The sequence below is a fragment of the Populus euphratica genome, unplaced genomic scaffold (genome assembly GCF_000495115.2).
Source record: "Populus euphratica unplaced genomic scaffold, PopEup_1.0 scaffold2219.1, whole genome shotgun sequence".
Taxonomy (NCBI): Eukaryota; Viridiplantae; Streptophyta; class Magnoliopsida; order Malpighiales; family Salicaceae; genus Populus; species Populus euphratica.
Window position 1 is genome coordinate 14,405 of NW_011502046.1, and position 12,607 is coordinate 27,011.

Genomic DNA, 12,607 nt, shown 5'->3' on the forward strand with positions numbered 1-12,607 from the left:
GTAAAATTAAAAATTATTATTATTATTAATTAAGTTTTTAGATCTAGCATTTCAGTTAGACTCAAAACTTTTATATTTATATTTAGTATAACTGATAAATTTAATTTATCTGAACCTGATAGAATGTCAAGTCTGACTTAAATATTATAATAAAAATTTATAAATTTAACTTTCAACTAACATTATAATAACAATTTATATATTTTATAAATCAACCCATAAATAACATCCACGTCATCTATTTAGTTTATGACTAATCTTCTTGTTCTTTTATCAATTTCTGCTTTTATTTGGGACATTAAAGGCAATACAAGACCATAAAAACTTGGTCTTATAAGATCTCCATTGAGGAGTTCACTGATTTTTATTTTACAATACTTAAGTAATTTTTAATTGATTTAAATATGTCATTTTTTGTCATCAAAACCCTTTTTATAGAGTAACTAGAGTATATAATGTTTTCAATTCCTAAAAGTATTTGAAAGATTAAAAGAAATTATATTTTTAAATAATTCTTGAAATTGTTTGGTAAGAAATTTTATATCTTTTTTATTTTTTATAATATATTTATTTTCATGAGTGCAAAATATTATATTTTCTGTTCTTAAAAGTCTTTGAAAGATTAGAGCAAATTTTATTTTTTAATAATTTTTGAAATTTTTTGGTCAGAAATTTTATTTTTTTATAATATATTTATTTTAATGAGTGTAAATGTTTTTTTTATAAAAAAAACATTTGTAAATTGACATGTTCCTTGAGATCCAATCCAATAAATAAATCTCATAAAAAAATAACAATAAATAAATAAATAAATAGCCAGACCGAGATGTTAGCTTTATTTCCACGCTGTCGTTCTGACTCTCAAAAGAAGCGTGGAGGTGTTTTCCCTCACCCCCTCCTTTATTCGTTCTCACCGCTTCTTCCTTACCCTTTCCCTCCCCAATTTTGAACCCAAATCGCTGCCAGACAAGTGAGAACCGAAAAGAAAGCAAGAAAATCAAAAGCAAAACACACATCACAGGCTCACCGCCGAAACGTACAAGATGTTCAGAATGTTTAGAGGAAGCGCGGACTCCTCTCCCCAGTCATCCTCCTCTCAGTCGGCGTCTTCCTCCATGTCGCCGTCTCCGTCGGCTCCTCCTGTCACCGGACCAGCTAGGCCGATCCGACTTGTTTACTGCGATGAGAAAGGGAAGTTTCGAATGGATCCAGAAGCAGTGGCTACTCTCCAGCTTGTTAAGGAACCAATCGGTGTCGTTTCAGTCTGTGGTCGCGCTCGACAGGGAAAAAGCTTTATTTTGAATCAGGTAAGGGAATTGATTCTGGTTGGTTTATGCTGTTTGGTTGGTTGAAGATTGGGACTTTTAGGATTGTAATATGTTTAGGGATTTAATTGGAATGTAGTTAGGGTTTGGGTTGTGGAAAAGTTCAAAATTACAAAATGCAGTATTTGCATTAGATGTTATGCACAATTCCTTTACCTAAGATGCACACTAGTAGATTTATCAATGAATGTCTACTGGAATTTTGTTTGTTGAAGCTTATTATAGAGTTATTTGTTATGACATTCCATTTCTGCAACTGACCTCATGTGTCAGTTATTAACTAAGAGGTGGACTTCTGTATTGTAGCTTATTGGCAGGAGTAGTGGATTTCAAGTAGCATCCACTCATCGGCCATGTACAAAAGGACTTTGGTTGTGGAGTGCACCGTTAAAGAGAACTGCCCTTGATGGAACTCAGTACAATCTCTTACTGTTAGACAGTGAAGGAATAGATGCATATGATCAAACAGTAAGCGCATTTACTTTATCAGGATGAACTGATGATTGTTGTGCTGGTTTTATGTTTTAGCACTTCAAGAATTGATGAAATGGCTAGTAATGAATTTTATTAATTGAAGAATTTGTTTTCTGTGATTTCTTCTTATTTATAATTACACCATATCCTTTTTATATTCCCACACAGCTGCTCTTTTGGATCATTCAGTAATTGTTCAATTATTCATATTCTTGTGTTTTGCCACCATGTTAACTTAATCTATCATAAGTAAATTTCTTCTTTGACAGGGAACGTACAGCACTCAGATATTCTCCTTAGCTGTCCTTCTATCTAGTATGTTCATTTACAATCAGGTAAGGGAAACTTATTCTGAGACCTTGGTTTTTTTTAATTAACGTTTCTTGAAAAATATTTTTCATCCTGTTATAATGCATTCTGACATTCATGATTAATCTTCACTGTTCATATTGTCTCCTCTCTCCCTCTTTTCACTGTATTTTTATTCATTTTCCTATTTATGCTCTTCTATTTAGATGGGTGGTATAGATGAAGCAGCACTTGATCGACTCTCCCTTGTCACTCAAATGACAAAACATATTCGTGTTAGAGCTTCTGGTGGAAGAAGTTCAGCTTCTGAACTCGGGCAGTTCTCCCCAATTTTTGTTTGGCTTCTAAGGGTATTATTTTCCTGTTTTGTTTTGGAACATTAACTTTTTAATTTTACAAAAACCCTCAAAATGGTTTTCCTGATTACCTTGCAGGATTTTTATCTGGATTTAGTTGAGGATAATAGGAGAATAACACCCCGTGACTATCTAGAGCTTGCTCTAAGGCCAGTTCAGGGAAATGGAAAAGATATAGCTGCTAAAAATGAGGTAAAAGTTAGTTTTTTTCTAACTGCATGTTTTACTTAGTTACACAGACTCTTTTGCAAAGGAGTCTCTATTTTTTCAGATATTTGGACAGGATTTTTGGAGATATCCTTTTTCTTAGCTTGTCTTACCTGAATTGTGCTGGATTTTTTTTTTTCCTTTTATGTTAAGAGGAGCTAATTATGCATTGGTAATGGTCATAGATTCGGGACTCAATTCGAGCTCTGTTTCCAGACAGAGAATGCTTCCCTCTTGTGCGGCCTTTGAACAATGAAAATGATCTCCAGCGTATGGATCAAATTTCGGTTAGTACCTTACGTGGTATACATGCTTCTTCCCTCGTACACGAGCACATGCATTCTTATGTTTTCTTACTGATGGACTGTGTGAACTTAAGCCCTTTGTTTTATATGCAGTTGGATAAACTAAGGCCTGAATTTAGAGCTGGGCTGGATGCATTGACAAAATTTGTTTTTGAGAGAACAAGGCCCAAGCAAATTGGCGCCACTGTAATGACAGGCCCAGTCCTTGTTGGTATTACAGAATCTTATCTAGAGGCTCTCAATAATGGTGCAGTACCAACAATATCTTCCTCATGGCAGGTATGCATCCTGCTTGGAACTCTTTTATCTTTTTGAAATCATGAAAGTTAATATAGCAGATGGCTGCTTGGATTCCTAGTCATCCCTCCCAACATTTTCTTCAATCATTCAGTGTACTCCTCTACAAACTGGTTCTAATCAGCATTGGGTACTGCAAAAGTCCACATGTAACCTTCAAATATTCAATAGATTTCTTTAACCTATATGCTACTTTTTTTGGGTATCAGTAACAAGGTGGACAATTTTTTTCCCCAGGAAAATGAAATTATATTGTTTTACTTGTTCTACATTTCTAAAACTCAATTTTGATGGATCTGTCTACTCATGCATGGACCTATATTATTTGAAAAAAAAAGTGTTTTATTTTGTTAACTCTATCATTTTATATGATCTTGGATTATTAGTTATTCACTGAAAGCATGAATTATGCTAAATCTAAGGCCATCAATGTACTGAACATTGTCTCAAGATTATAAATGAGATTTAAGCTACTGTTCATAGATAAAATCAAATCCTGTCCTAAAAATGAATATTTAAATGATGAAAACAGTTGATCCCCATGACCAGCTTATAATCTCTCTCGAAGTGTTGCTGACTGACTTGAAAGCAGACAAGAGATAACATATCATTGGCACAAAAACCAAATGTTTTATATGAAAGTGTTTTGTAAGGAATCTTTTTTTTTTTTTAAATTATTCGATTACTAAATTGGTGTGTAGAATTTGGTAATTTCTAGTTGAATTTGGAGAAATATATAAGCATTTATCTAAAGCCAACTGAATTTGCAAAGAAACCAAACTGCCATTTCTTCTTCCATGCTCCTTGCAGTTTATAGTCTTTCCTTTTAATATCTTAAGTCCCAGAAAACAGAGGCAGAAGTGACAGCTAAAGTGTTGGCTGTGTGCGAAAGCACCAACATATGTAATTTTCTAAAGAGTAGGAGTTCCATGGTTCTTATTATTTACTTATATTATTATTGTTTACCGATATGGAAACAATATCTATATAGGTAAATAGGTCTAAGAATTTAAATATTCAAGAATACTTGGGCCTCATATATTCTTAAGTATCTTGCTTCTTTGTTGTCATCTTCAAGAAGTTGTGAATTGGAACAGGAAAAGGTCAATGGTTTTTTATCGAACACAATTGGAATATGATAAGAGACACATTCAACATATGGTTTGAATTTGTGATAGTGCACTTTTAATCAAACTATTGGGGGGAGAGAGATCTTGGTTTATTCCAACTCATAAATATAACCAGATTGTATTAGTGGATAGATCCTGGATCCACATGCAGAATCGCAAACACACGTAAATATACATGATTCAAATTGTTTGTAACAAACTAATATAAAATGGAAAAATGGGATAAACAATAACTTTTACTCTCAAAAAACTTTAATTTTTTTTTTTCAAAAAGCAGGTGCAGTGATAATTTTCTTTTTTCTTTTTTCTTCATCTCTAGTAATGTTGTGTTTCAGAGTGTTGAAGAAGCTGAGTGTAGGCGAGCGTATGATGCTGCCACTGAAATTTATATGTCAAGTTTTGACCGTTCGAAGCCAACTGAGGAAGTAAGTGATGCTCATCCCCTACCTATTTGGTGATTTCCATCATATTCTAAGTCTGGCAACTGTAGGTTGCTTTGAGAGAATCACATGAAGCAGCTGTTCAAAAATCACTGGCTGCATTTAATGCTGCTGCTGTGGGGATTGGTTCAGCAAGGAAGAAATATGAAGAGCTTCTCCAGAAATTCTCCAGAAGAGCATTTGAGGTAATGAATATATTAAGAATGCTACAGTGAAATATTTAATCTGGCCTTGTATGATGGGTTATTGTATTCAGCCTTTTGTTTTAAAGGTGCTTAACTGCTTGTAACTGGAAAGTGGAGAGTAGATGATGAAAATTTTTGGAAAGTTATGCAAAACATGGAAAGGATGCATAAGAAACCAATTTCTTCAAATGACATCAACTTAGGCTATATGTTGGATTACTCAAGGGCATGAGGTGTAGGCCTTGAATCACTTCTATAATTTTATTTTATTTTAGTTTCTGAGAGTTAACTGGTCAAACATAATGCAGTTAGATGATTCATATCATGAGGCAAAACCGCATTACTAGAAATATTTATTGGTGACATGATAACTCTTAATTAGATTTTCAATTGTTTTCTCTCTGTTCTAGTAATCTAAAATTCTTAAACATTACAAAAAATATGCTACAAATTATTAGCTTGTCATTTAAAATCCATTTATAGTAGATGTTTATATTCTTATATATGGCCACTAGGCAGATATAATCTTCATTATGATGCTGATATTTATGTGCCTGGGTGGTTGGTTGGTGGTTTTTTGCCACACAGGTACCTATTTGGATATGTACAGAAAAAGGGCCATGCTGCTATAGGAACTGGCTTTAGCACTCCTATGAGACATTAAGCTTCTCTTTATGTGCCCATTTCGCAAGCATGTGTATTTCCTGTACAATGCCTAAATTGGTGTCATAAAGTGTGATAGCTTTGCTTAGAGAATTTTGAATCACCAGGATGAGTGAGTAAAATCTAAAATTTGAACTTTCTAGCTATAAACTATTAAGGTTACACACAGAAACCATGTAAACATTGCCTCATGGTCGTACACAACAAAGATACTGAACAAGCTAAAACATTTATCAAAGAGAAAAATAGCTATTGAACTTTTTTCCCTTTTGCATATGCTCTAGGGTTGGGACAATTACTAGGGTTTTGGCAGGTTTTATCTAATTGATGGCAGGAAAAATAGCTAAAATTGTGTAGATCATATGGTTGCCAAATTACTAAAGTTGTGATTCAAGTTATCTTCTGGTTAAAGCAGATGACAGATTCTTTTCCATAAAAAAAGGAGGTAGATTTTGTATAGGATTACTTGTTCCATGTTTGCGCACGCTTGTGTGGATTAAATATGGCTTCTGATGTAGGATTACAAGAGGAATGCATTTATGGAGGCAGACTTGAGATGTTCAAACACTATACAAAACATGGAAAAGAGACTGAGAGCAGCCTGTCATGCTTCTGATGCCAATGTTGATAACGTTGTGAAAGTAAGCATTTTTTCATTTGTATTATCAATTATAAGTTACTGGGGCATCCAAGTTTTGTTACTTGGACTCTACTTCGCTCCGTCTCTCATTATAAGTTCTAATGGTATGTCTGAGTTTGTTAGATGCCTCAAGTTGAACAAGGGTTTTATTTGAAAGGTGGACATAATTGGTAAAATTAGAGAATGAAATTGCTTTCTGTAGTTTTTAATGGGTCAATACAAGGTCCGGGTTAGTAGATGAATCCTTTTCATTTGTTCTTTCCTCTTTCAACTTTTCTGAAATTTCCAGAACTCTTATAGCTGTAAATCAGTGTGCATATAAAGGTGCTATCCAGATGAGTCTTTGTCATATTGAGATCTTGGGCCTACAGATGTGATTATTTGTCCTTGTGATCAAGCCTGTGCCATCAAGGTAGATGCAGTGTGAGTCTCTCAATTCCTCCTGCCAGCACTCCCTGGGAAACTTATTTGAGATGGGCCTTGTCTCTAAATGAACTGGTTTCATGGAATTATACTTTCTGATTTATTAAGATGTTGCTGAGATAATTGTCAATGTGGAGTAGCTGGAGGAAACAAAATAGGAATTTTAGCATATGCTTTGAAGTATTACTGTGATATTCAATGATTAACTTGCCAAAGAAGCCAAGCTAGAAGAGCTATGTTAGATTCATGCTTGAGCTGTCATTAGCACCTGTAAATGTGTTTGTCATTGCCAAAAAGTTATTTAGTTACACTGGGGCCCCATTATGCATGGATAAAAAGAATATTGCCATAGAGATGAGGTGAGTTGCATTTCCCTTGCCTGAGGGACTTTGTTAGAAATGCACTTAAAATGATGTTCCAGATTCATGTTGTGGTTTATTGCATTATATTGTGATTGAACTGGTTTGTGAATGTCATGCAGGTCCTTGATGGTCTTTTATCTGAATATGAGACATCATGTCATGGTCCAGGGAAATGGCAGAAATTAGCGATGTTCCTACAACAAAGGTCTGTATATTTCTCTCCCTTTTGGTTGTTTATAAGGTTGCACTTTTTTATTGAAAAAGGAAAACTATTTTGTTCCCCAGTTTGGAAGGTCCAATACTTGACCTTGCAAAACGGCTAAATGATAAAATTGGATCCGAGAAGAGTTCTCTTGTGCTGCGATGTCGCTCAATGGAGGATAAAATCGCGTTACTTCACAAGCAACTAGAAGCTAGTGAGAAAGACAAGTCTGAATATATGAAGCGATATGATGAAGCTATTAATGAAAAGAAGAAGCTTGCTGATGATTATATGAGGCGCATAAATGATTTACAAAGTAATCGTAGTTCATTGGATGAGAGGTGTTCTAACTTGGTGAAAACATTGGATACTGCCAAGCAAGAAACATCCAACTGGAAAAGAAAACATGATCAGGTGTTATCAAAGCAGAAAGCTGATGAAGAGCAGGCAGCTTCAGAGATTGCAATTCTCAAGTCTCGGAGCAGTGCTGCTGAAGCAAGGTTGGCTGCTGCACATGAACAAACTAGGTCAGCTGAAGAAGAGGCAGCAGAGTGGAAACGGAAGTATGACATTGCTGTAAGAGAGACAAAAGCTGCTTTAGAGAAGGCAGCGAATGTGCAAGGAAGAATTAATAAAGAAACACAACTGAGGGAAGATGCACTGCGAGAAGAATTTTCTGGCCGTTTGGTGGTGAAGGTAATTGTTTCTGACATAGGCATTTTTGCTTGTACATACAAAGCTCATTGTTATGTCTTTTATTTCAATGAATGAACATACCAGAAGAAAAGTTAATAATTTCTATATCAATGGATATGCAGGAAGATGAAATAAAGGAGAAGAATAGGAAGATAGAGCATGCAGAGCAGTGTTTGACAACCTTAAACATGGAGCTAAAGGTATGTTTCTTGGAACACCTGATTGCAACTCCCCCACGCTAAAAATGCATGTATGCATGCACTTTGGGTGAAATCAAACATCAACCAAAACCATATGGTGGTAATAATTTGCACACATGCATGAACGGCAATTTAACTGTAAGAAGTCCTTCTGCAGGCTGCTGAGTCAAAGATGAAGAGTTATGATACTGAAATATCCTCCCTGAAACTTGAAATTAAAGAGTTGGCTGAGAGACTGGAGATTGCAAATGCTAAGGCCCAATCTTATGAGAAAGAAGCTAGGATTCTGGAACAAGAGAAGATCCATCTGGAGGTAAGGTACCGATCTGAGTTTGAGAGGTTTGCAGAAGTCCAGGAAAGGTGTAATCATGCTGAAAAAGAATGTAAGAGGGCTACAGAATTAGCTGATAAAGCAAGGACTGATGCAGTATCTGCTCAAAAGGAAAAAAATGAGTTTCAGAAATTGGCAATGGAAAGATTAGCCCAAATTGAGAGGGCTCAGAGGCATATTGAAAGCTTGGATAGACAGAAAAATGATTTGGCTGGTGAACTTGAAAGTGTTCGTGTGTCGGAGATGGATGCTGTCTTGAAAGTTGGATTGCTAGAAGCTAGAGTTGAAGAAAGGGAGAAAGAAATAGAGTCACTTCTGAAATCAAACAATGTGGAGAGGGCTAGTACAGTTAAAGCACTTCAAGATCTTCTGGATGCTGAACGGAAAGCCCACAGTGTTGCAAATAAAAGAGCTGAAGACTTTTCTCTTCAGTTGGAAGCAGCACGGGCTAAACTTGATTCCCTCCAACAGGAGTTTACTTCAGTTCGTCTGAATGAGTCAGCATTGGATGGCAAGCTTAAGGCTGCCTCCCATGGAAAACGAATTAGAACAGAAGATGTTGAAATGGGTGTAGGGTCTGTTCAAGACACGGGCACAGATGACAGAAGAGGAAAGAAGAGGTTGAGGAGTACAACCAGCCCTGTAATGCTTACACAACCAGAAGATGGTGGTTCAGTGTTCAAGGGCAATGAGGATAATCAAAGTCAGCGAACGGACCAGGAAGATTATAGAAAGCTCACTATCCAGGAACTAAAGCAGGAACTTACAAAACATGATCATGGTGCTGAGATCCTCAAGTTGCGAAGTCACAACAAGAAAGACATCCTTGCATTATATGAGAAATATGTTCTCCAGAAGTCATGAGGGTTCCATCATAGACATGTGTAGAGATGGTCTGTGAGTCTACTGGGAGTGTTAATGAGTAGATCAGTGTGAGAATAAAGATTATTTTAAGTTCTAAATGGGTTGGATATCTGTAGATTCTCCTAGTATCAGGTACCAGCTAGCAAGGTAGAAAAATCATTCTGGTGTAACTACAGGATTTGTTCATCATGCTGCTTTGAGGGTGAGTTTTTTTTTTTTTTTTTTCTTTTCTTTCCCTTTTCTCTTAGTTAAATCTATTCCACTGTAAGAAATATTTATTCGTGATAGTTGGGGTTCCTTGACAGCTTGTATGTCTGCAACCCCTGTTGCTCATCAAACTCTAGGATATGAGATCATCGAGTGAACTTCATTACGATTTTAGTTTAGTTTTGATGTTCTTAACTTTACATGTGTGTGTAGATTGCAGAAACATGTTTTCTAATGGGGATTTTATCATCTTGTTGGTGATGCTTTCCATTCTACCGTTTTTCTTCTCATTTCCTTTTTTGTGTGAAAAAAAGTAAGAAAATCGGAAAGAATTTGGCTGGAAATGATTTCAAAGCCATGCTGATCTTGCAAAATTCTCTCCATATAAATTTTTTTTGAAGTATTTTCGTAGGCCAATATGATCGCTCCTGTTGGTTTTGTTTAGGGTTGTTAAATATTAGTAGTTGTAGCGCTTGTGCTGCTGTCCAGTATGTTATTCCAAGATCTTTGGAAGCCACGTAATATCGTGGCCTATCTGTTCATAATTTATTACTTTAATGTTTATTTTTAAATATTAGTAGTTCTTACAACTCCACAGAATGTCTCGCTTTCTTTCATAACACTACTTTACTCCGTGATTTTCTTTTGGTTTCTTCCAATTATAGGCACCGACGAAATTAACAAGTGGACAAGGCATTCAAACTTCCATCCAAATTTCAGAATAATACTAATGGGTGGTGAAATCATGCTGTTGTTGTTCAAAGAGGATGGAGAACTGGGCATGTTATCGTACACAATCGACTCTCCCGTGAACCATCCAATTGACTCCATGAATCCGATCACTGAAACTATTTTTTAGCAATTAACTAGTTTATTTTTGTCGCTATAGTAATAGACTAAAATCTTTTTAAATGTAAAAAAAATATATATCCAAGTTACGAACAACTTTTTAATATTATAATTAAATTTGAACTAGCATATGAAACTTTAGATTTCAGTTCTTGTCAAGTTTATATTTTTAGTTAAATTACATAAGAGTTATCTTGATGTAAACTAGTTAACTTTATAGATTTCTAAAAAAAATATAACATAAAAAAAAGACTATACATATAGGCTTAAAGACAACCTGGATAATTGTTAAAAAAATTTTGATATTTAAAAATAAAATAAAGCTCATATTTTTATTTTTAACATTGAGATTATTTGATATTTAAAAATAAAATGAAGCTCACATTTTTATTTTTAACATTGAGATAATGAGGTATTGGATCAGTTTCGATCAACTCAGATTAACTCATCAAACTTGATACCTAACTTGCGGATTCTAATGAGTTCAATAATATTTTTTTTATTCTAAATATATTATAAAAAATAAAAACCAATTCATCATGAACCCCATATTAAAAGATAGAATTTAAGAAAAAAAACCCTCATAAAAAACCCAATGCTAGCAAATAGAATCCATCAACGTCAAGATTGACATTTTTCATGGCTATAATTAGTGTCAACTGACTACTTTTTATCTCCTTGTCTCTTTTAGACATGTTTATCTATCCTCTTTCTAATTGAGAAATTAATAAATAAAAAAATAAAATTTTTGACCAAAATAAAAATTATTATTAATATAAACTTAGCTATAAATTCTCTGTGTTTTATATTCTAATCTCGTATCTTTTAATATTGATTTTTTTTTCCAAGCCTATTGTCTTCTATTTAGGCTCTAAAAGGGCTAAGTTGAAAAGGGGGAAAAATTGACATGAGGTGCTACATTTACTTTCCATATGAACATTAAACCATTCACACCTTATGCATGTCTTTTAGTTTTTAGTATAATTAATTGTTTAGGTTGGTGATTAGAGAGCATATTTTCAAAACATTCTAATATATCCATATAATTAAATTAAAAAAAAAACTTAAGAGGGCTTTATGTTTCCCAATGCTCTAAAAGGAAACATTACGGATTTGCATAATGTTTTTTTTTTTAGGTTACCTAACTTTTTTTTTTCTTTTAATATGATCCTTCTAAATTAACTACCAGATTTAATAGTTTAACTGATGAAACTTTCTGTTGATATTTACACTGACAATTTGTCAATATATATGTTACCAATGGACTCATGAACGAAAACAGTTTATTAGAAAAACTCTTGTTGGTAATTTATGAACTATTAGTGAGTTTGTTGGTAATAAATGTACCGATGAATTTACAGATAGACAAAGTGAGCCAAAAAAATTTACCTGCTTTATTTTGTTGGTAAATATAACATATCATCGATATAATACTATCTATAATTTTTTTAGTGCATTAACAATAACAATGACATTTGCAGTAATTCTTTTTTAACTCTCTGAAATATATTGACGGTCTAGTTTCGTTGGTAAACCCTTAAGTAATAGTGATATTTACAGTAATTCTTTTCAAACTCATTGAAATATACTAATAGAGTTGTGACATTGATAACCCCATCAGTAATATTTTAAAAATATATTTTTTAAAAAAATTATATTGAAAAGAAGTAGAAAAATAGTTAGAATAAAATAAATTATTATAAAAATTAAATATTTATTACAAGTTTAAACATTTGTATATTCAAATATAATAAATCTAAAATAAAGGTGATGCTGAAGAAGGAGGAAGTTGGTCGTTACTAGGATAATGGGGCCAATTAGGGGGTGCACATGAACTACTTATCTATGATCTCATCTCCATTACTAATCGGTGGAATTCTTAACAATCAATAATGAGTTGTTTATGTTTATCATTAAGATGGATCGTCCGATCTTATACCAATTGATCTAACATTGTTGTGAACTTTGGAGTTTGAATACTTGGAATTGATTGCAAGCATCCAACGATCGAAGCACTACGTGTCATCTGTAAGTTCTTAGTCGTAGTGTTAGAAAGTCCATACACCTGATTTCTATCAGGTTCACTAGACAATCCTACTTTACAAATTCAGATCAATATTCGGATGGTTTGAAGGATTGTCC

At 34.0% G+C, this 12,607-nt stretch overlaps 1 protein-coding gene across 2 annotated transcripts; it reads left to right on the forward strand.

The window, feature by feature from the left end:
* Positions 1-851: 851 nt before the first annotated feature.
* On the forward strand, positions 852-10,333 carry LOC105118777 (guanylate-binding protein 3-like). 2 transcript variants are annotated; one of them, XR_841020.1, is made up of 15 exons: positions 852-1,307; positions 1,632-1,793; positions 2,069-2,134; positions 2,315-2,458; positions 2,543-2,656; positions 2,857-2,958; positions 3,070-3,255; positions 4,739-4,828; positions 4,894-5,028; positions 6,210-6,332; positions 7,236-7,321; positions 7,402-8,014; positions 8,137-8,214; positions 8,372-9,611; positions 10,282-10,333. XR_841020.1 is itself a non-coding variant. In XM_011016809.1 (14 exons), the coding sequence occupies exons 1-14, from the start codon at positions 1,044-1,046 to the stop codon at positions 9,407-9,409; spliced, it is 3,201 nt and encodes a 1,066-aa protein (XP_011015111.1). In that variant the 5' UTR covers positions 852-1,043; the 3' UTR covers positions 9,410-9,888. The 2 variants fall into 2 exon arrangements, 1 of the variants encoding a protein (XP_011015111.1); XM_011016809.1 differs by lacking the exon at positions 10,282-10,333 and having other exon boundaries at positions 8,372-9,888.
* The last annotated feature ends 2,274 nt before the right edge of the window (positions 10,334-12,607 follow it).

Excerpts from the sequence above, each read along its gene's own strand:
- LOC105118777 (XM_011016809.1), top strand. The coding sequence starts at position 1,044 with ATGTTCAGAATGTTTAGAGGAAGCGCGGACTCCTCTCCCCAGTCATCC. Across the intron at positions 1,794-2,068 it reads TAGATGCATATGATCAAACA|GGAACGTACAGCACTCAGAT; the intron begins GTAAGCGCATTT and ends CTTCTTTGACAG. Across the intron at positions 3,256-4,738 it reads CAATATCTTCCTCATGGCAG|AGTGTTGAAGAAGCTGAGTG; the intron begins GTATGCATCCTG and ends GTTGTGTTTCAG.